The sequence below is a fragment of the Pongo abelii genome, chromosome 3 (genome assembly GCF_028885655.2).
Source record: "Pongo abelii isolate AG06213 chromosome 3, NHGRI_mPonAbe1-v2.0_pri, whole genome shotgun sequence".
In the NCBI taxonomy this organism is placed as follows: domain Eukaryota; kingdom Metazoa; phylum Chordata; class Mammalia; order Primates; family Hominidae; genus Pongo; species Pongo abelii.
In genome coordinates this window covers 115,968,481-115,991,606 of record NC_071988.2, presented here as the reverse complement: position 1 = coordinate 115,991,606, position 23,126 = coordinate 115,968,481, and the positions used below count along the sequence as shown (strand labels likewise).

At 37.2% G+C, this 23,126-nt stretch overlaps 1 protein-coding gene across 3 annotated transcripts in view; it reads right to left on the bottom strand.

Annotated features, from left to right (window-relative positions):
- Positions 1–23,126, bottom strand: part of PDLIM5 (PDZ and LIM domain 5) — a 215,723-nt gene that overhangs the window by 127,778 nt on the left and 64,819 nt on the right. For all 3 annotated transcript variants that reach the window (XM_002814977.6, XM_009240198.4, XM_009240200.4), the window contains exon 3: positions 17,443–17,594. In XM_002814977.6, coding sequence (XP_002815023.2) covers positions 17,443–17,594 — 152 coding nt within the window. The remainder of the gene's footprint in view (positions 1–17,442; positions 17,595–23,126) is intronic.

The window sequence follows — 23,126 nt, the reverse complement described above, 5'->3', positions numbered from 1 at the left end:
TATCTTAGCACCCATCAAGTGGTAAGTTTGCAGAAAATGTCAGGGCATACTACTGAAAGCAAAAGAGGAAAGGCCTTTGGCCTTAGGGAACTTTCAGTCCAGTGGCAGGTGTGAATGAGGTTTTACATGGATGACATTTTTTTTTTTCCTAAGGCCAAGACATTGAAAAATTGAGAAGTGGTGTATGTTAGGGGATACTAAGTATCCTACATCCCTAAAGAGAGAAAGTGTAATGGCATAAGAGGTTCCAGCTCTGACCTTCTTAGAGAAACCAGGAAGCTGGGGATCTCACCAGCCCACATGAACTTGCCTCAAACAGTTTTAGACATACAAAGGAAGATGAAGTATACAAGCAAATGGCACATGGTTCTCCCAGAAGTTTGTATCATTCTGATGACCTCTCTCATACTGACTTCTGTTACAGGTTTTGACTTAGCTGTCATACTATAGCAAACACTCCTGAAAGGCTAGTACTCTGTATCTTTTTCTTTTTGTAACTGCACAACAATTAATGCAGACTCATACCAACCAAAAACTGACAAATAAGTTTTAAATGAATGAGTATATTTGTGTTGCTAATGGGAGGCAAGAAAAGAGAAATACTAAACAAAAGGAGCAGAACAGAGTTTTAAATGGAAGGTAAGCAATGGAAAAGAGACAATAAGACATGGATCAGCACAGCTGCTCAAAAGAAAGTCACTCAACCAGTTTTAGGACTTTCAACACTCATCACTGGAACTCTCATTCCTCCACCCCAACTCTCCTAGCGCCCAGGCCTTCCTTAGTTCCCACCCACACTTGTGAAACAGTCTCCTCTAACTGGTCTCTTTTTTTTCTCCCTACACATATTACACAGCCAGAATACCTGTGTTTTTCATCCTGGCTGTGTGACGTTAGACAAATTATTTAGGCACTGCTCCTCTACTTCCTCATCTTTATTAAAAGAATAATAGGCCGGGTGCGGTGGCTCACGCCTGTAATCCAAGCGCTTTGGGAGGCTGAGGTGGGCGGATCACGAGATCAGGAGATCGAGACCATCCTGGCTAACACAGTGAAACCCCATCTCTACTAAAAATTCAAAAAAATTAGCTGGGCATGGTGGCAGACTACTCGGGAGGCTGAGGCAGGAGAATGGCGTGAACCTGGGAGGCAGAGCTTGCAATGAGCCGAGATCGCACCACTGCACTCCAGCCTGGGCGACAGAACGAGACTCCATCTCCAAAAAAAAAGAAGAATAGTAGCATCTATGCCTCACAGAGTTCTTGAAAGGATTAAGTGAGTTATACGTAAAGCATTTAAAAGAATGTCTGACACACATTACCTGCTCTATAAGTATTATTAGTAGTAGTATTATTATATATTTTATTATTGCCTTATAAAAAACTCTTCCACAGTTTCCCATTAACTTACAAACGAAATTCAAAATTTTACTCATGGCAGCCAAGACATTTTATAATCTGAACCCTCTCAACCCTCTAACCATCTCCCAACTCTTCCTGTCCCCTCAAAAAATCTGTATTTTTGCCCCACTGAACTACTGACAAGTTCTCAGAACTGAACGCATCTTTGCTTAAGCTGTGCTCTCTGCCTAGAATGGCCTCTTTCCTCCTACTATCAACCACCTAGCAAATTCTATATTTAAGTTTTAATTTATGCAATATCTCCTGGAACATGCTGACTCCTCTACACTCCTTTCTCTCTGTTCCAGTTGCTACTTGTACATACCTACATTCTGAGAATCGTCCACCTGTATTATAAATATTGTCACTTTATATGTCTCTTTCCATTAAGAGCTTCTTGAACTGAGAGATGCATTTCTTTTATCTACCTATTCCCTAATCCTAGCGTAGACCTGGCATACCACTATAGTTCAATAAATGCCTACAGAAGAGAGGAAGAAAAGAAATGAGTAAAAGACGGTGTTTTTTTTCCTTCATATATCATGGCCTCTGTGGCCCTAATCCTCTTCTGCATTTTTCCATTTCCCATATAAGTCCTCTTTAGCCGACAAGTTCAGCCTAAAGCACATGTAACAGTTTTTCTACACTGCAAATGAATTCAGGCTATGAATTACATATTATACATAGACACATATATATTATACATAGACACATATAAGTACTCTTGGGGAACCCTGTTCATCTTGTTACTTATTCACATATTACTAAGGTTTGTATAATCCTTTCAAGCTTCTTTTCCTAAACTATGCTTGATCCCAACCTCCAGTCCAGCTCATCTCATTTGATTCCTGGGAAAACTGAGTACTTGTACTAACTTATTACTTGCCCTGTCTTTTAATCATGGAATCCCTCTAAACTAGGATCTCTCTTCTTGAAGATCCCAGCAAACTTTATCACTGTCCTTAGTTTAAAAATTCTTCCTTTTCAGAATCTCAAACCTCCAGTGACTAAACAATGCTACTCTGCTCTGTCCTACCGTCATCATTCATCCCAATCTGTCGTTACATCAACACTTTTCCAATTTCTGTAATTCAGTTACACAAGGTTTATTCAAGCTCTACATATATACAGTTGAGAGAGGACATTTTGGCACCCTAGAATCAAGTGGAGGGATTTTGAGGCTCTAAAAAAAGAAAGAAATTCAGGAAAATAAACAACTTAAAGAAAGTATAAGAAAAGGTTACAGAAAATGGAAAACATGCTGGTTTCTTTAATAGTTATGGTATTTGCTATAAACCAATTTACCACTAAATCCAGAATTTCCCAATCTCAGCATAAGATACTGACTGATGAGATACCTAAAAGAACATTGTAATTAGTCCACAAAATAGATGGAGAAAGCAGCAGAGCAAGGTCAACAGGGTGGAAAGGTTAAGACCACAGGTTAATACCAATCTGTTCTTCCTTCCCTCCTCCACCACACAACTCCAATTCCTGGGTCACTACTGTGACAGAGTTGTCACAGAGCTGTCACAGTAGGAAATCTTTTACACAAATCAAAATGAAAGTTTGAATCATAAATAAAGACAAAGGCTCTGCTGGTTAATAGCTGGAGTTGCTTCAAACTCTAAAATGCTATGAATTTATGAAGTCTGTTCTCAATACTCAAACTTAACCATGCATTTTAATTCAACTAAAAAACTGTTTCACAGATGAAGATCGTATTACAGCTACTTTAATTAGTATTCAGAGAATGCACACACTGGAGCTGCTAAGGAAACGAATGAGGTAATACTGATACTGGAATATTTTGTAAGCTACTAACAAAGCAAAAATTTTCAAAGAATTTTAAAATATGTGATCCCTGTTAATACTCTTAACAGGGCTGACTCCTTGCTAGAAGTTTCCATGGCATTTGAAATTACTGGAATATCAAACAAATGTCTTCATAACTGCCCCTTTCTCTGTCTCCTATGAAATAAATTTAATGGCAAAAATTCTTACTGTGTTGTATTTGGAAAAGCAAAACAACTTTTAGAGAAGAAGTATTTATAATTACTGAGCAATAAAAATACTTTAAAATTTCTGTACTTAAAGAGATGTGTGCAGACAAATCATTACATTAAGAGAGAAATCTGAGATTGAACTCTGGCTTATTTACTTACAAGTTGTGTGACTCTGAAGTACTTACTTAACTCTCTGTAAAGTAGGATGATAATATCTGCCATAATAAGTTGCTATTAAGATTACATGACTAATGAACATAAAGTTCCTACCTCAGTAACTTCTTAGAGGTAACAATTTAAAGTGTTTAAGTTCCTTTTTCTTTAATATGCTTTACTTACTAAATTCCTACCAGGTACTAAAAAACAAGCTGCTTCCCTAACAACTTGAACACTTTTTCTCTCATATCTCAGAAGAAATACTATTATCTAAAGTTCTTGGAATCAAGAATATTGTTATAATTTACTTATTTAAATCCTCTTCAAATGTAAAATTTTTCTTTCAAAACATAAAAATACTTTTCTGTTTTAAGAATAATTTGGGTACCAGAAATTCTCAGGATAAGAAAACCATTCTGGACTAATAAATAACCTATTATTTCAAAGCCTAATTCCAGTAAAACAAAAGAATCTGGAAAGTCCCTCACATTCATTGTAACAGGAAAAAGTGCTATAAACTTCAGCCAAAACAGCCAAGATAAAGGCAGACTTGACTGTAAGAGAGGTATTTCAATGCAGGATTATTCCCTGTGAATTTTACCATGATGTGGAAATGAACCCTTACTGTATTACCCAAGAAATTAAAAGTTCATAAACAAAAAAAATGAATGAAAGACCATTTTTCATCTGCATTTCAATTTCAGAGAAAGAGTATTAACAGGGATCACGGCAGGTAAAAAGAAATTATTAGGTAGGACTAGTAACATTTGAAAACCTATTTTAAAGCTGATTTATTATGAAAATGCAGGCTTTAAAATACATTAAACAAAAGAGTTTGACAGTGTAAATACTCTGCCGTGTTTTGCATGGCCAACCACTCCCATGTACTTTTCAACTCACATAAAGCCTGAGCTATTTCAGTCTTTGAGACTATAATAGCAACAACAGCCACTGGAAAACAGTTGGGAATGACTTGAATTTCAATCCTTTCAAAAATTCCTGGAGCTATGGACAAAAATGTTTATCTGGAACTCTAAGGAGACTGCTGCCATTAACTAAAGGACAATGACCAGCTTGTCACTATTTACCTCACTAATAACTTGTAAACTATTTCTAAATTTATCAGGCAAAAGTAGCAAGAATTGCCGTATTTATAAAAGTGGCATACTCTACAACTGAAAGCAATAAATACGTATTTGGTATCTTCTATGACTACATCTAAGCCATGGTGGTGGGCACTGGAGTAGGTAATAAATAAATACATATTGTCTCTGCTTTTGAAGAGTTGGGTATGACTCTGTTACCACTTAATTCGTGAGCACTCCACATTTTATTCAGCTACTCCTTTCATCAAGGAAATATTGAGTACCTCTCATTTTAAAACTGAAATTAAGCTATTTTTATTTTTAAAATGACAATAAAGGTGAGGTTAGCTTGGTGGAATCCAATGTCATAGAATCAGGCTCCTTTTAATCTGCTAATACGCAGATGTGGCCAGGAGAATCTTCTCATGTTACTCCTTCAGCTGTCTTCTGGCTTGGGATTTTCTATCTCTGCTACACTCCTCACCCTCATGCTGTCTCTCCTCAGTGTCTCCCTCCCTGCAAGTGTCTCTGCTTCCCTGTCTCTACCTCCAGATGGCTTAAAATATTTTTGGTCTGTGCGTCCCAACTCATATACAGCTACACCTGAGGCAGCTGGAGGTAACTAGCACACAGTTTTAAGTTTTTACCAGTGATCCATGAATGAAGTCTGCATAAATCTTTAATATATTTGGATTTTTAAATAAATGTAGATTCTTGCATATCAAAGTAGAAAATCTACATCTTCATTTAAAACTGCAATATAATATTTATAAAATCTCCAGCTACTAAAAATACAATTATTATCTTAATGTGGTGGGGGAAGGGTTGTCCATAAAACACTTGACATTAAAAAAAAAAAAAAAAAAAAAAAAACCTTATGTAAGGTTAGAAGCCAGTGCCCAGCACTGTGAGCTCCACAGCAGGTATGAGAACTTCCTTTCTATCCCCAGCGATTCACACAGCAAGTGTTTAATTAGTATATGCTGAAACACGAATCTTAAACATTTTCGTTCAAGATACAAGCACAATGACTAGGATCTGGGTCTCTCTCCACTGCCATGCTGTGATGCCATACTAATTTCCTCTACTCTATTCCTAGTCTGTTTTGAGACATATATACAACAGCTAATGAACAGGTGGCTACGGGTGAAAGTGGGAGGTTCAGGCAAGGAAGGTGTCTTTTTGATCTGGATAATGGGGTGAATAGTGGGGCCGTTCACCAAGACAAGTGCAGCAGCAGGAGACACAAATTTGTGAGACAAGGCATAGAGCTTAGTTTTGCCCACATTGAACTTGCAGAATCTGTAATACTTAGTGAGAAACAGTTTCAGTAACATGACAGGAGCAAAGCCAGACTTCAGTGAGCAGAAGAGCAAGAGGAAAGTGAAAGGGGCAGAACACTGAGCCTGGGCCTAAGCAGGCTAAAATCCTGAGATACTTCTGACTCTTCCCTCATTCTGCATCTATCCAGAACACAACTGTGGCTTACAGAAGTACTGCTCAGTTCTCACTTCTCTAATTTCTCCTGCTTTCTATTTCTAGCCGTCACTAAGCCAGGTTACTGCAATACTTGCCTGACTAGTGTCCCTGCCTCTGGTCTCTCTCTACCTCTTTCCAAGCAGTCTCACAAAATATGGTCCTGAAAATGTCACTTTTCTGATAAAGCTTTCAATAATACCTCAGTGTCTAAGACCCTGCAAGGCTTAGTATTCTGACTTCACTTTTCTTTCATTCTTATCTCTATTTCCAGTTGGTCAACATTTGCCTGGGGATTTGTCATCTCCATACTACATCAAGAGGATATTCCTCCAGCTGAATATGAAACAGAGAGAGGGAAGTCAGGGAAGTCAAGTAGTTACCCGACTACCTACCTGACTTCCCTCTCTCAGTTTCTCCCTCTTTCCCTCAGTCACACCCATTTTGTTGCCAAGAAACAAAACAAATATGATATTCTAGAAGTACTTTACAATGGATTCCATACTAATACTTATCAACTGAGGAGGTATTGAAATAGGAAGAAAAGAGAGAAAACTTATCTTTATTATGTCCTAGGCTCTTTACATATGCTATTTCATTTAACCTCATTCTTCAAAGCCTAGCCCAGGTTTCTGCAACTCCACAAAGGCTTTCCATTAGAATGGGATCTTCAACTCTCCTTTGAACCCCTGTAGCATATTGTATCTCTTCCGATCCCAATAAAGAGACTATAAATTCTTTAAGGGCAAAGATTATAAATCTCTTTATGTCCACCTCTTATGGCTGCTAGTCATAATGTAAATCTGAAGGAAAAGTCCAAATTTTTAAATTTAATGAACATTATGAAATTTTAAAACTCAGTAATAAATGGTAGTGCTGAGGAAGGGTTTTAAAAGAAAATTTCTTCTAAAAGTGTCAGAAAAACATGTTCCAAAAGTTAGTAATTTTACTTGATTTTAATATGCTACTCAGAAAATTAAAGGAATATACACGAATATAAAATGAGAGAAAAAACTCACATTTTTGTTTGTCTTTCTGACTTAACCCACAGTAAAGAAGAACTACATTTGCATTGTTCCTCTAAGATGAACACAAGGAGTTAGCAGAATAAACAAGACTAGGTGTGTACTGGTTTCTCTTTGCTGCCACTATCTTTCGGGCCAGATGGGCCATAAATTATTGGTTTAGACAATAATTTTGAACCAAAGCAGTAATTAGCTGGCAGTAAACATGTTTGCATCCACTACACTCTTCGAAAAAGCTTTAATTACATCTACATAATCCAAAATCACTCATTTGACTAAGCAATCCTCTCTTCTAAATCTTGCACCATTATCTTTCTGACTTTGTCAGGTAATGACCTACTGACTTCCCTCTCTCAGTTTCTCCCTCTTTCCCTCAGCCACACCCATTTTTGTTGCCAAGAAACAAAACAAATATGATCCTCTAGAAGTACTTTACAATGGATACCATACTAACACTCACTTATTAACTGAAGAGAGACATAGGAAGAGAGAAAACTCATCTTTATTATGTCCTAGGTTCTTTACATAGGCTATTTCATTCAACCTGTGTATAAGCCCTAGAAGGCAGGTACAAGTGGTTAACTGAAATTCAGTTACATAATCTGCCTAAGGTCACATAGCCAGGAAATGGTGAAACCAGGATTTGGACCAAGTTTGCCTAATTTCAAAGCCAATGCTGGTGCCATTCACCTTCTTTACATCTCTATTTCATGGACCTTAAAAATTCTACATATTAAAATTTTATTTTGCAAAGACTATTTTAGGTGTGATCCAAAAAATTTTTTAAAGATTTAAAACTAAACAGGTCTTTAAACATATTATTCCTGGGATTGTTTTCCCAAAGGACTACAGATTGAAGTAAGTTTTCCTTCAGAGAAATAAATAAGACTTTTATATGTTAAAAAAAAACTTTCAAGATGTAAAGTCAAAGTGAAGAATTTCACAATACAAAATACACCCTAACCAACCCATATTTATCAGATGTTTATTGTCAAACTGCCACAAACTATTCAGAATTAAATTCAGCCTTCAAGTCCATTTCCAACAAACTTTAAGGCCTACTGAATTGAAGAAAAAGAGATATATAAGATAAATACTTATTTTCTATGTCTGCTGATTGATTTGTTGATTGACAATTATGGTCTCTTCCAGTGAGTGTGATGTTGACTAAACAGTCCCTAAAACATATTTTCTTTTTTTGAGACGGAGTCTCACTCTGTCGCCCAGGCTGGAGTGCAGTGGTGCAATCTCAGCTCATTGCAACCTCTGCCTCCCAGGCTCAAGTAATTCTCCTGCCTCACCCTCCCCAATAGCTGGGAATACAGACGCGTACCACCGCACCCTACTAAATATTTTTCTGTATTTTTAGTAGAGACGGGGTTTCACCATGTTGGTCAGGCTGGTCTTGAACTCCTGACCTCAAACGATCTGCCCACCACGGCCTCCCAAAGTTCTGGAATTACAGGCATGAGCCACAGTGCCTGGCCCCTAAAACTGTTGGAGGCCGAAAGAGTGAGGGTTGTGATCAACTCAGTATACCACTGGAGGCTATATGAGTAAGCAGCAAACTGTCATAAATGCAGAATGCTGGCAAACAGACAAACTGCGTCTGCCACCCAGAAGGATTGCTGAGGGCAGTCACGACCCAGGCGCAAGTGTTTCTTATGATTAGGCATAATTGAAGCCTGTTAGTAACAATATGAACCTGTGATCGATTAAGCAGCTGACTAATTGTTACCTCCTCCTCCCTGCTCTTGTTACCCAATAAATACCAAGGGCTGTAGAAGCTTAGGCAGCTGCCTTTGCTCACTCGAAGCAGGGAGCCCTTTTCTTCTTCTCTCTTCTTCCCCACGCTAGCCTTTCCTTTAAAATAGTTACTTTTGTCTAAAGTTTTCATTTCTACGTTCATCCGTCCCTTCATTCAGTCTCGTAATGATGGTCTAAAGGAGTAACAGTAGTAACTGTTGGAATGATGGCTCAAGTAGTAACAGTAGTAACTGCTGTAATGATGATCTCAAGTAGTAGTTGTGGCAGTCAGCCATATAAAACATATTTTTTAAAAAAATTCTGAATTTTTAGTTACTCACAGAATGCATACATAGAAGCACAGGAATGAACTAGCAAATATAGTCAATAGGGTTATAAATTTGGGAGAGAAAAATAAAAGATGACTTTCTGGCTTAGGATGGGAAACCATATACACAAGCCAGTATCCAAACGAATGTTTCTATATAGTGGCCCATTAACCTATTAGCTTTTTCTCCCTTTTCCTTTCACTCTAATATATAGGGTCTTTTTAAAGCACACAGAAAATAATTTAGGTATAATTTTTATTACAGAATACTGACAGAGGAGAGTAAAAAATGAAAGGTACTTTTTAACAGAGATGTAGTTGCTTATAAGTAGAGGAAGAGTGACCCCTATTATGCATCTATCCCATCTTATCAAATATATACTAGGAGACTAGTCATTAAGTCCTTTGCCACAGCAAAGAAAAGTAAGGAGGGCATAAGCTATGAACTGATCTGAGTTCGTTAGGCAAATCACACAAACTCTCTAGGCCAGGCTTGTCCAACCCACGGCCCACAGGCTGCATGTGGCCCAGGATGACTTTGAATGCAGCCCAACACAAATCTGTAAACTTTCTTAAAACATTATCAGATTTTTTTTGTGATTACTTTAAGCTCATCAGCTATCGCTAGTATTAGTGTATTGTATGTGTGGCCCAAAACAACTCCTCTTCCAATGCGGCCCAGGGAAGCCAAAAGATTGGATACCTCTAAGCCATTATATATTCACCTGAAATAGGCCAACTTCTTCCTCAATGGATTGATATAAGGATTTAATGATATATGTAAAAAAAAAAAAAAATCACAAAGCATGTCAATACATGTTTGTCCTCTTTCCCTTTCCTAAGCAGCATTTCTTATTTTAATGATGGATGGGGGACATAATCAATCAGACTTAGTCCTTCCGAAAAACTGTCATCCTCCAACCTAAGAATTAAAAACAAATAAGCAAAGAAGAAGTAGTAAAAGCTAAACTGAAGAATAAACACTAGAAAAGTACATGAAATACCAAAAAGGAAAAAAAAGTAACTTCAAATGGGATGATGTGAAACTCCAATTATTAAAAGAAAAAAAATCTAACTAAATATCTTTTAATTCACACAAACTGAAATGTCCCAGATAGAGAATTGAAAACTTAGATTGAAAAAAGTACTTTCTAAACTCCTGCCTCTATTCTATTGGTGAAAGAAACAGCAGAGTTGAACCCATAAAGCTAACAGTAATGGGATATTAAACAACCCATTAAAATGAGACAAAATATAGCTAATAGCTTCAGTCTGGTACAACAGCTACTTCTTCTTTTCTCTTATAATCCAATGTACCTATTAAATTACTCCAATCTGTCATTCATTAGCAGTAGTATTTGGACCTCTGGCAATCTTTTTGTTGTTTGAAGGATGAAGAAGAAGAGGAAGGCAGAAGGAGTAGTACATCAATATTTTTCAAAACTCAATTCTTCTAGGTCTTTCACTTCCAATCATAACAAGTTATACAATAAATGAAGTTTGAAGAACAAGAAACAAAAATTTAAAAAAACCACAGACATGCCACTACTAGTAATATAAAAACAAGGAAGAGTAGAAAAACTATATATATATATATATATATATGTTCTGTGATTCCAAGAGGATTAATTTAACAACATAAAATAAGAATAAAAATATATAGTACTATATTTTCTGATTAATAAATGATGCTTGCATACCCATCTGACCTACCTTTCACCTTAAAGTGAGCAGAACAGTACAAGTCACTTTGTTAACCTGGCACAGTTTAAGATAACTCCAATGAAGAAAGTCCAATTTCCTGATTCTCTCAGCCAAAATAAGCAAACTTAAGTTGGTTTGATCTAATAGCAAGCTCTAGGGAACTTATCCATTTACAGTTGAAAAACCAGAACAAGAACCACTATTTTTATTACAAAAAGGGAATTTAGAAATCACCCATGACCTCATTTTATAGTCAAGAAAATTAAGGCCCAGTTGTTTAGCCACTAGCCCTAAATCATACAATAAGCATGTAACAAGTTTACCTATGTCCTGCTATGTAGCTAACTACTGAAATAAATGGAACAGTTAAAAACCTTATTCATAGAAACCGTTCTAATACAGTTAATAATTTGACATCGAAGCTTTTGAAAGTAATTTTCTTCTTGTATCAACTGAAATAATGTAATTTTAAAAAACGATCCACTTTGATTTGGATCAAAATCACAGGCAAACACATTTGACATTTAAAAATAAGCACTGTTATTTGCCTGACTTCCCCAAGAGTAAAAATAATTTTAAACAGAATTTTTTATAGTCCAATTGCAGTACTCCTAGAATTAGTTTCAGGGGCAGGAAAAAAATGTGTTTTTTCCAATTTTTTCAACGATAAAAGACAAATCAAAATAAAACCATTCACACTTCTATGTTCATTAGAAACCCAGAGTATACTGAGTCAAGTCTTATTTTTTAGGATATCATAGAAAGAAAATGTGTTTGCTTTATTATATGCCCCCAAATTAAAGTAGACATAAATAACAGTTACAAAACCACCTGACTCAAGCAAGTATCTTTATCTTACTTTTTCTTATCAAAATCCTATTTTAAGATATTGAGGTTGGGCCTGAAAATGAAACCAAATTTTGAATATACACATATATTTTCTTAAAAATTAGTGGATATATAAGAATAATATTCAATGCAAAAAAATTAACAAAACAAAATTACTGGTAATTTTATTTTCAAAAACAAAAACTGGGTTTTGTTCTCTCCCTGGGAATTCTTAGGTGGAGGAGAGCAGAATTTGGGCAGCAGTGGTCCTCATCCAATGTTTCTACAGTGCTAGCAGGAAAAGGCAGCGCCACCACTATTGGGTGGGGGGAGACCTGGTCTGCTCCTTCCTCTGGCCTTCCTTTCCGTGACTCTAAGTTATTTCTCTCCAAAACCCTGCTCTAGATCCCTGGCCAACCAGCTATAACTTTCCAGAGCTTTCTCACAATGTTTTAATAGGCCCCAGAAAACTTAAATTTGATTGCAAACAAGGCAACGACCCACAAGGCCCTACAAGTTTTCTCGCCACTTCTACTCCCTTCCTGCTACCTCTCTGACCTTACTTCTAACCGGTCTGCCTTCACTCACTCTGCTTGGCTATACCAACCTCCCTGACAGACGGCCACCACACTGGGTCTTCGCTTTGCTTTGGATACTCATGCAATTCCCTGGGGAATTGCAGTTTAAAATAGGGTGGTAAGGAAAGCCACAGTGAGAAGGTAGGTTATTGGATATCTGGGCATGAGTACCCCAAGTGAGAAGGTGCTCCCTCACATGCTTTATTTTTCCCTGTAACACTTCTCCACACAAGATATTTTACATATTCTGCTTACTTGTTTATTATCTGTCTCAGTCCTCTAAAATGTCAGTACTATGAAAGCAGAGATTTTTGTTTGGTTTGTTCACTGCTATGTCCCCAAAATCTACAACAGTGCCCGGCACATAGTAAGAGTTCAGAAAGTATTAGTGAAATAGATAAATGATTCCTACTTTGGGAAATAATACTGGTGCCTATCAAAAATAGACTACTATACAAGATGCTATCAAATACAAATAGAGTAAAAAAAAAACATGGTTTTTGCTCTTAAAGAGTCTTCTTGGAAAACCAGGACTAATATACACGGAATAATTAATAAATAACATAGGCAGTGCTAGGTATGACTGTTAGCTAATTAGGTTTATCTGTATAAGACTCGTGGAATTGCCCTTGTTATTCCTGATTATACATAGTGTATAATTAAACGCTGAACTGAATGGCAGAAACTATTTCATACAAGTTCAGAGGGGAAAAAGGAATGAGGTGCGATAGTAGGAACAGACTGTGGGCAGGAGACACTCGATTTGGGTTTAGTGGATGTGAAGGCATGCACTGGCAGTGAACAGGTGGTGGGCATTTCAGATGAAATGAATTTCATAAGAGGGCATAAAGGCAAGAGAAGGATGGCGAGAAACCTATCCTAAATGGAAGAGAGGGCATTCAGTGGAGTGGTGGTGATCTGGAGAGGACAATGTGAGGAGGACTCGATTACAAAGAACACGACCTTCTGAGCAGAGGGATTAGTCTGGATAGACTCTCATAGCACGTGCTGTTGTCTGTGCCCAGCTTAGATCTCCTGGAACCCTTCTAATGGTTTGGTACACCCATTCCCCAGGTGTTTCTTCCATTGCTTCTAATGGTTCACACCAGTAACTTTCTTTGGAAGCAATATAAGCTACCTCCTAGCCCTCTTCTCTGTTTACTCACACAACATACTTCCAGGGCAGCTGACGGCTAATAACTAGCAAATACAAGGAAGGTGGTACAAAAGCCCAGTTTCATTGCCTCAAGGCAAGACAGACTCACTCTGTAGTGCAATTTTGTTCCCAAGTTTCCTGCTGGATCAAGTGAAGCTGGATATCCCCTGAAATCACACCTTTGCTCATCTCAGTTTCTTCTGCTTCCCAACCCTGTTTCACTCACTCCTTTCCTTAAAGGAATCCCTTACTGTATCACTTGCACAAGAATCCCCATCTCAGACTCTGCTCTAGGAAACTGGACTAAGACAAGTCTGTAAATGATAGTAGTACACATTCATGCAGAAAACTTCAAGTTTACGAAGGGAAGAGTTCACTGAGAAAGTACTCTTGTAGGTAACTTAGTTTGGCAGAATTCAGAGTAATCTGGTTGGTGAGAAGTGGAATGAAGAAGTGACCAGAGGACAATTAAGAATGCTGTTCAGGGCCGGGTGTGGTGGCTCACGCCTGTAATACCAGCACTTTGGGAGGACAAGGTGGGCGGATCACAGGGTCAAGAGATCAAGACCATCCTGGCCAACATGGTGAAACCCCATCTCTACTAAAAATACAAAAATTAGCTGGGCGTGTTGGTGCGTGCCTTTAGTTTCAGCTACTTGGGAGGCTGAGGCAGGAGAATTGCTTGAACCCAGGAGGTGGAGGGTGCAGTGAGCTGAGATTGTGCCATTGCACTTCAGCCCGGGTGACAGTGTGAGACTCTGTCTCAAAAAAAAAAAAAAAAAAAAAAGAATGCTGTTCAGGCTGGGCGCAGTGGCTCATGCCTGTAATTCCAGCACTTTGGGAGCCCAAGGCAGGTGAATCACTTGAGGTCAGGAGCTCGAGACCAGCCTGGACAACATGACGAAACCCCATCTCTACTGAAAATACAAAAAAATCAGCCAGGCATGGTGACATGTGCCTATAATCCCAGCTACTCAGGAGGCTGAGGTAGGGGAATCCCTTGAACCCGGGAGGTGGAGGTTGCAGTGAGCTGAGATGGTGCCACTGCACTCCAGCCTGGGCGACAGAGCGAGATTCAGTCTCAAAAAAAAAAAAAAGAATGCTGTTCAAACTTGGAAAACATACTTACTTTGATATAAGAGATAAAACTTAAGGAGAGAATGGTCCTGGTATAGAAAAGAATCAAAGATAACTCTTCAAAGTTGTACTTTTTTCCTTAAAAGGCAAAAGTATTTCTTCAGTAGCACTGTCAATGTTATACTACAAATTTTGTTAACCACACACTCTATCAAAACAGGCTGACATTACCTAACACAAGAACTGTTCAAAAACTTGAAGAGAATGCCAATGAATAACAATGGGACTCTAAAATACTCCCCAGTAGTTTGGGTCCTTGAATGTCTATTATTTAGAAATATGAAGATATGATTAAGTAGTATACTCAAATGTTTATAACAAGCCAATTTTGTAAGTTGGTTTGTCAGATTCTGTATTTAAGCAGCCTTAAAGAATCTTTATTAGAATCAGTAGCAGATTACATAAATTGGAAAGGCATCCTAACAGGGCAACATCTGGTTTTTATCTATTCTTATGGGGCTCAGAAGTGTTTTCAATAGAAAATAAGATACTGGTTCCTGGGTCATAAAATAAGCAGCACAATGTGAAAACAAGCAGGCTGGTATGAAAGAAACTGTAGGCAACCCATGAAAGAGCTCATACCCTTAAATAAACTTTCAGTTTTAGAATGTGTAAAACAGCTTGTCATCATCTCTATTTGTTTTGCTTTCTTGATGTCTCAAACAAGTTAAGCTCCTTGACCTCTTGATTTCCCTTCAAAATTCATACTTCGTAAATTAAAAATGACTTTACTTTCATTGATTAGTAACAACTTTCATGTTACATGTCTCAATATAGAGAACAGAAGAATACTAATGAAACAAATTTTTTATAACCAATTACTTTTCTTATTGACTACTTTCCTATGCATTAAAATATATAGCTAATAGCCTATCAAAATTTAAAATACATATAAACATTGATTCAGCAGTCCCATTGAAAAGAATTTCTCTAAGTTTTTTAAAAAGACCCTAAAGAGGAAACTGCTTAGAAAGTCATAATACCTCAAAATAGATCTGTATGTCTAAGTCAAAGTTTGTAAAAACAATTTCCTATTCAGTTTTAATACCAAATTGATACTCCGACAGGTAAATATAATTTATCCTGTAGAAATCCTTTCACTAGCAATCACCTAGGACAGCAGTAGCAAAAAGCAGAGAAGCACTGCCTAAGTGTTTTTCACAAAACACGACTCCTAGGAGAGGCTCCAAGAAAAAGGTTCCATAGCCAAATATGTTGGGAAGGTACCAGGTTTTATTTCCCTCTTTTTTTTTTTTTAATTTTTTTTGCGGGGGTGGGGCGACAGAGTGTCGCTCCGTTGCCCAGGCTGGAGTGCAGTGGCATGATCTTGGCTCACTGCAACCTCCGCCTCTAGAGTTCAAGTGATTCTCCTGCCTCAGCCCCCAAGTAGCTAGGATTACAGGTATGCACCACCACACCCATCTAATTTTTGTATTTATAGTAGAGACTGGGTTTCACCATGTTGGCCAGGCTGGTCTCAAACTCATGACCCCAGGTGATCCACCCGCCTCAGCCTCCCAAAGTACTGGGATTACAGGCATGAGCCACAGCACCCAGCCTATTTCCCTCTTAAAGATTCATAATATGCATGATAATTTATGGAAGACTAAGATAATTATATTAATTATGGAAGAGATTGGGGAGGGAGAAAAAGTGGTGTTTTCCAAATTTGATAGAATTCAGAACACTTTTCGTAATCATCAAAAACAAGATTTTTTTAAAACTCTCCATAACTACCTCGTATATGATCAAGCTACCTTCATTATAAAGCTGAAGGTTCACAGCTACACTTCCATCACTCTCCATTCCCTCTTTCTCCTCCCTTGCCTTCAGCCCAGGACACTACAGTGATCAAACTTTGTAAGTCATAATAACCACAGAGAACTTCAACAAATATAACTCCTGGTCTTTCCTTCCAGAAATTCGGATTCAGTATAGACATCAGTATTTTTAACAAGCACTCCAGATGATTTTGGTGCAGGTTTCAAATAATGGGATGCTCAAAATACCTGATATATTATAAACAATGTGATGATTCATTATTTTATAATTTGAGGCCAGAGTGACTTTAGAAAGCAATAAGTTCAAAAAGTCCAGCCTTCAAATGACTCTATTAAAAATTATTTTTCTACTCAGAAAAAAAAAAAGAGAAAAGGACAAACTAACGAAAGCCAAATCATATCCTAAAAGAATACCCTTTAATATACTGCTCAGAATTTTACCTAACAGAAAGAATTCTTAGCCTGCACTCCATTGAGAAATTTTAAGAATTCCTGAATTCTCTGAAGCTGTATACACAATTTTTTTTTTTTTTTTTTTTTTTGAGACAGGGTCTCATTCTGTTACCCAGGATGGAGTGCAGTGGCACGATCAGAGCTTAATGTAACCTCGACCTCCTGGGCTCAAGCAATCCTCCTGCCTCAGCCTCCTGGAAAGCTGGGACTACAGGCACATGCCACCACGCCTGGCTAATTTTTTCATGTTTTGTAGAGACGAGGACTCATTATATTGGCCAGGCTGGTCTCAAACTCCTTAGCTCAACCAATCCTCCAGTCTTGGCCTCCCAAAGTGCTGGGATTACAGGCCTACACAATTTTTATTAGTATGGGAATAGATGCCTTTTGATGGGGAAATAACTCATAGCTTTCAGCAATTCTCATGCTGCTCAATTATCCAATTTAAGAGCCATTATATTTTTTATTTACCTGAAACGATGGTAGCAGAAATTGAGTCTTAGTTAACACCGTGAGTCAGACACACAAAAACACATTCCTCAATGTTGTTTTCTCTTTCAGGGACAAACAAAAAGCAACTTACCTTTGCAGAGTCATATTCAAAGAGCCTGTACAACCCTTAATCTTATTCTGGGCTTCAAGATGAGTCATTCCTTGTGCACTTATTCCATCAATGCTGAGAACCACATCGCCTATTCTTACATTTGCCTGGGCTGCCTTGCCGCCATCTTTTAGCTGTAATAAATATATTTCATTAGGAGTGTCACTCTTTGAAAAAGAATAATAAATGCTGATAAAAATTATACTTTTGCTTATACCAAAAGTATATTAATATACTATTGAAGTTAACACAAAACTATCTTGTTTAACATGTACAGAATTTTAGCATGTAAAGATAAAATTCAAATGATTTAAATGTTTATTTTCTTATATCCTTATTTGCTCTATAAAAAAAAACTGAATTTTCTGAGAAAGATTCCCTTATCATTTCTCCATTTCTTTATTGTGCAACAGTAGTTTGTGATTTTTTATGAATCAGGAAGAGAAGAGGAGCAGCCAAGGAAACTTCACATTTTAGCAGAATAAAAAGAATGCAATCTGAATGGGGTTTTTATACTCTTTTAGAAATAATTTTTTAAAACTCTTTTAACAGCTGTATTTTTGTTTGAGCACAAAGAGGAATAGAGAGGGAAGATCTGCTAAACAATCCTTCCTGTTGAGTCCAGTTCATATCCAGGGTTTGGGAATTGAATTCTTTCAGATTCCAAGCCCAAATATCTTTTATACTGGGTGTGCTTCCTGCTCTAGGCATTTGCAGAAGGGAAACTCTTTGTATCTGAGACAATCCAACTTTTTTGTGTATGTCACAGTCCTTAATCCTTAGTCTTTCTTCCCCTGCTCAATAAAATCTTCTATGTGTTTACATTATTTAGTCTGATCTCCTTCAAATTTCGTGTGTATATATTTCATTGCCTCAAAAGAAGCAGATATATCATGCTAAGTGACAGTGAACTTTTCATAGATACCTAGAAATATGAAACAAGTACAAATTAAAGAAACCATTCAAATTCAAATGACAGCTCAGCATTCAATAAGTATAAGTAGATCACACTGAATACTGAGTTGCTGCAAGATGGGAGAGACTAGGCACGAAAAAGCAAGTAAATAACCAGTATTTCTCTAGTACTTGAAACTAAAATGTTATACAGAGCTTCTGTTTGTGATGATGAAAAAGTTCTAGAAATAGGTAAGTCAGAAGGTTGCACAACACCGTGACTATATTCAGTGAACGCAACTGAATTATACATTTTAAAATGATAAACTACTCTGGGAGGCCGAGGCAGGCAGATCACTTGTGGTGAGGAGTTTGAGACCAGCCTGGCCAACATGGTGAAACCCCATCTCTACCAAAAATACAAAAATCAGCCGGGCGTGGTGGCGCATGCCTGTAATCCCAGCTACGCGGGAAGCTGAGACAGAAGAATTGCTTGAACCTGGGAGGCAGAGGTTGCAGTGGGCTGAGATCGTGCAACTGCACTCCAGCTTGGGCAACAGAGCAAGACTCCATCCTCCCAAAAAATAAAAAATAAAATGATAAACATGGTTAACTTTCATGTTATGTATATTTTATCACAGTTTAAAAAAAAACCTAATGATTTTAGAAAACATTTAAAGAAAACAGTTCTGAAAGCGAGTGAGCTATACACCACTTTCTCTGGGACTTTGGGAAGGTCGTTCCACTTATGCTATCAGGTTATTATAATGATTACACATAGATAATATAGTTGAATAAATGTTAGCTATTACTGTATTATTATTCCCTTGACCTCAGATTATTGATCTGAGAAATGCAGAGCCTGCACCAGACGATCTCAGAGGCCTTCTAAGGTCCCTGCCAGTTTTAAAAGTTTATCTGTGAGCTGCTACCTATACAAAGTTACAGGTTTAATCCTAAAATAAAAGTCAAATCTGGAAGACTTCTGCGAGACAAAGGGACATCTATTCCCTACTAAAATCAGCAAATGAATTAAAATTTGAAATCTTTGTAATGAGAGAAAGTAAACATAAGTCATCCTAGATTTTATTTTAGCAAAGAAGGGCAGGCATTAAACAAAAAATTAACTAGAAATAGAATGCAGTTAAATTACCTCACCATTCTCACATAAAGTAGTCTGAAAACAGAAACACTGAAATCTATGGGCATTTGTTCTAAGTGTACCCAACAGAAGCAACTTAAATACTCCTAGTTCAGTAGTAATATAAAGGTAATGAACAACGTAGAAAGAAAATAATGGAATCAAAGACAATGTCATAACCAGATAACTTTTCTTATTCTGCTCCCTTTACATACTAGATCTCTTGAGAGTCTATCATCTCAAGAGTTCAAAATCAATTTCTTAGAATCACCTTTCTTTCTAGGACTGCTTTTATTCTGTCACCCTTATTTTCAGATCATGGAGCACAGGAATCCTATAGCCACATGGATTCTGCCTCTTCCTTAAGTACCACATCTAGGAAAATTACTAAATGTAACAATGTAAATGTGTTCTGTCCATCCTTCCATTCCTCTCCTATGACAGTCCAAGTCTTGATCATCTTTCACCTTGCTCTTGCCTATAGCCTACTTGCCTTCCACTAGAGTTTTCTACAGACCTTTCCTACCTTCACATTCTCCATATTTGTCTCCTTTTCTTCCATCTTAACATTCCCAAATGGTGGCCCCATTACCTCTCGCACTGGAAAGTTCTAATCATATCAACTCCCTATTTATAAAATGAGAGTAGAAAAATTGCAAATGTCTTCTGCTTCCTACAATGTAAAGAAAACACAAGCCATCTATAATTTGTCACCAATCTGTTTCCAGCTTCAAAACAAGCTCCATAAGGTTAGGGATCATGTTTTATAATTTGCTCCTCTCCAAGAGCCTTGAATATTGTAGGTTTTCTAAAACTTTCACAACTTCCCTTGGTAACTTTGTATAACAAGTATTAGGAAGAACTTAACTGTACTGAATCTTAATTCTTTCTCAATCAATTAGCACAAATGGAAACAAATGCCCATCAACATCTGAACAATCTTTCATATATTTAAAATGCCATACAAACTCCTTTTTGTTTACAGTTTTTCAGCCTGGTAATATTAATCATCTTGAGTTTTTGACACTGATGTCTTTTTGGAATCTCTAACCATTTTCATTATTCTCTACCCAGGCTTCCTACTCATATGATGTAAACTTAAGGGCATGATCAGCTTGAACTAATGCTATACATAGTGGGAAATGCCCAATACACAGAAAAACAAATTTAGGACTTGTAAAAAGGAGCATTTAACTAAATATTCCTATGAGCTTCATTTATCTCCAGAACCACTTCCTCAATCTGTTCACTCATTAGAAAGACAAATGTTACTTTTCTCTTAATTGGGTAGGATGTAGCATTATGAATCTAAGCAGCCAAGGAAAGACTACAAAGTCATTCATTATTTGCAAAGCTCTTTTTTTGGTTTGTTTGTTTCACTGTTTTTCAAGTCTGAATAGCTTGCATTTGTTTAAAGCAGTAGTAATTTTCTGTCATCAGTACATCTTGTACACAGCAGCCATAAGTGTGTATGGATTTCATAAATGCACAGTGTAGGAAGGAAGCAGTTGTGGGAGGCTCCTGGGTCAAGCTCAGTATAAATCAAACTAATCACAAGCAAACGCTTCCTTTTTGATCTTTAAATGCATTTTTCAGTACTGCTATCCAATTTTCCACAGACTTAAATTGTAGCTGAGTGCATCTTCAAAAACATTACTTTGTGGTCTCACTTCAGTTGCAAACACACATGGCTGTACACGTTGGAACTGCCTCTGAGTTCAGGTCTGTTCACTGATGTTGAAATGAAGGAAAACCAGAAAACTGTATGCTCCTGAAGAGCGTGTTATCTTTACCAAGCCTCCCCATTAACTTTGGTATGAAAGGATCTAATATCAGTTATCTGTACTTAGATTAAAACTCATCCCTAGGAACAGCTGCATTTTAACCCTTTTATCTGTAATCATGGATTACAAGAAGTCTTCTCTTGAAAAGGAAGTCCAGTCTTCAGCAAGCAGATAGGAAAGACTGCAGGAGTTTGGGAGAGAATGTAAAAGAAAATGGAATCAGAGCCTTGAGCTTGCCCATCTTACTTTACTAGGAAAGACCCAAAGGTAAATTTTTTTTCAGTCATTTTAGGAAGGTAGCTCCTCTTACATAGTGTTTTACTGTCCTAAGAAAGAAACAACCCAGAAAAAGTAATTAGTACTATAATCTACCAAGCATGAACAGTAAATCGGGGACTTTGGAGGATGCTTCATCATTCCTCTGTTTTGTAAGGTAGTTGTCTGTTTTACAGATAGGAAAACAGTGCTTCAACGTGATTAAATAACTTGTCTATGTCCATACAACAATAAGACCACAATACTGAGCACAGGCTTTGAAGTCAGGCAAATATGAGTTCATATTCATGTTCTGCCATTTGCTAGTTGTGTGACCTGAATTTACTTGACCTCTCTAAGTCCCAGCTTCCGCTCTTTGAAAATGAGGACTATAATTCCACCTGCCTCACAGAGCTGCTGGGCAGGTTAAATAAAACACCAGGACAGCACGTACCACAAAATGCACTGGAAATGCTCAATATTATTGTTTATTCTTACACAATGTCACAAATTCACATAGGCGGGAAGCCTACTTCAAGGTCATACAGGGCAGAGAAGACAGTGTTTCAAAGTGACCGGTCAGACCTCCTTCTGGCTTTTCGCTTCCTTCCTTAAACTTCCTTCTGCTTCTCTAAGCCTAACTTTCCCCTCACTCAGCAACAGAGATGAATATGCCACACATTCAGAACATAATTCACTGCATCCTCCTTCCCTGCTTACTACTATCCAATTATGAGTTTCCCAAAATCGATTCCTAAAGAATGGTGGCCTCTTGTCACTTCTCAGGACAGTTAGGTGTTGCCACTGTACCAAAAGGCCGAAGGATAAGAAGCAATAAAGTGATGTTGGTGAAGAAGTCTTGAGCTAGAGGCCAGAGAAGGACAGGAATAAAAGAAAAAAAGAGAACAGGGAAACAAAGAGTACTGGTATAGAAGGTAGAGGAAGGAACCAAGACCATGAGGAAACAAAGATGTCCCAGGTGTTGGAAAGTGAGATCCAGGCTTTATCTCTAGGTGTGATATACATCCAAGTACATACGCACAAAATAATATTTAAACAGAACAGAACATCAAAATAACGATTAATTATAGAAGAGAGAAGATTCTATGTTTTGATTTACATTTAAAATAATATACATGAACATAATTAGTAACTATAATTTCGAGTAAATTTTCTCACAGTAATACTTGTGTGCCTTTAAACATGTCATTAATTTATTGTTCTCAAATAAAATTTATAACTAAAATTACCCAAAATGCTTAGCCTCCACATACAATGTTCCAGTATTTGTTCCTAATCATTTTAACAACAAGAGAAAAAGTAGTACTGTGTCTTTATAAAATTACACTGAAAATAAAATATTAATATCTCAAGACAGCAGAACACTTAGACAAGGAACTCAAAAGTGCACTAAATGGAAAACTTATCCACAAACAAGTATGTTATTTAGGATTTATAGGGAGTTGGATATACCTGCTCCACTAACCCTTCCCCTTGGCTATTACCTCTTGAGAGCACTTCTATCCCAAACAAACCAATAGAGCTTTCATTTTTAAAAATTATAACCCATTATGGCAGATATCATTTTAAAT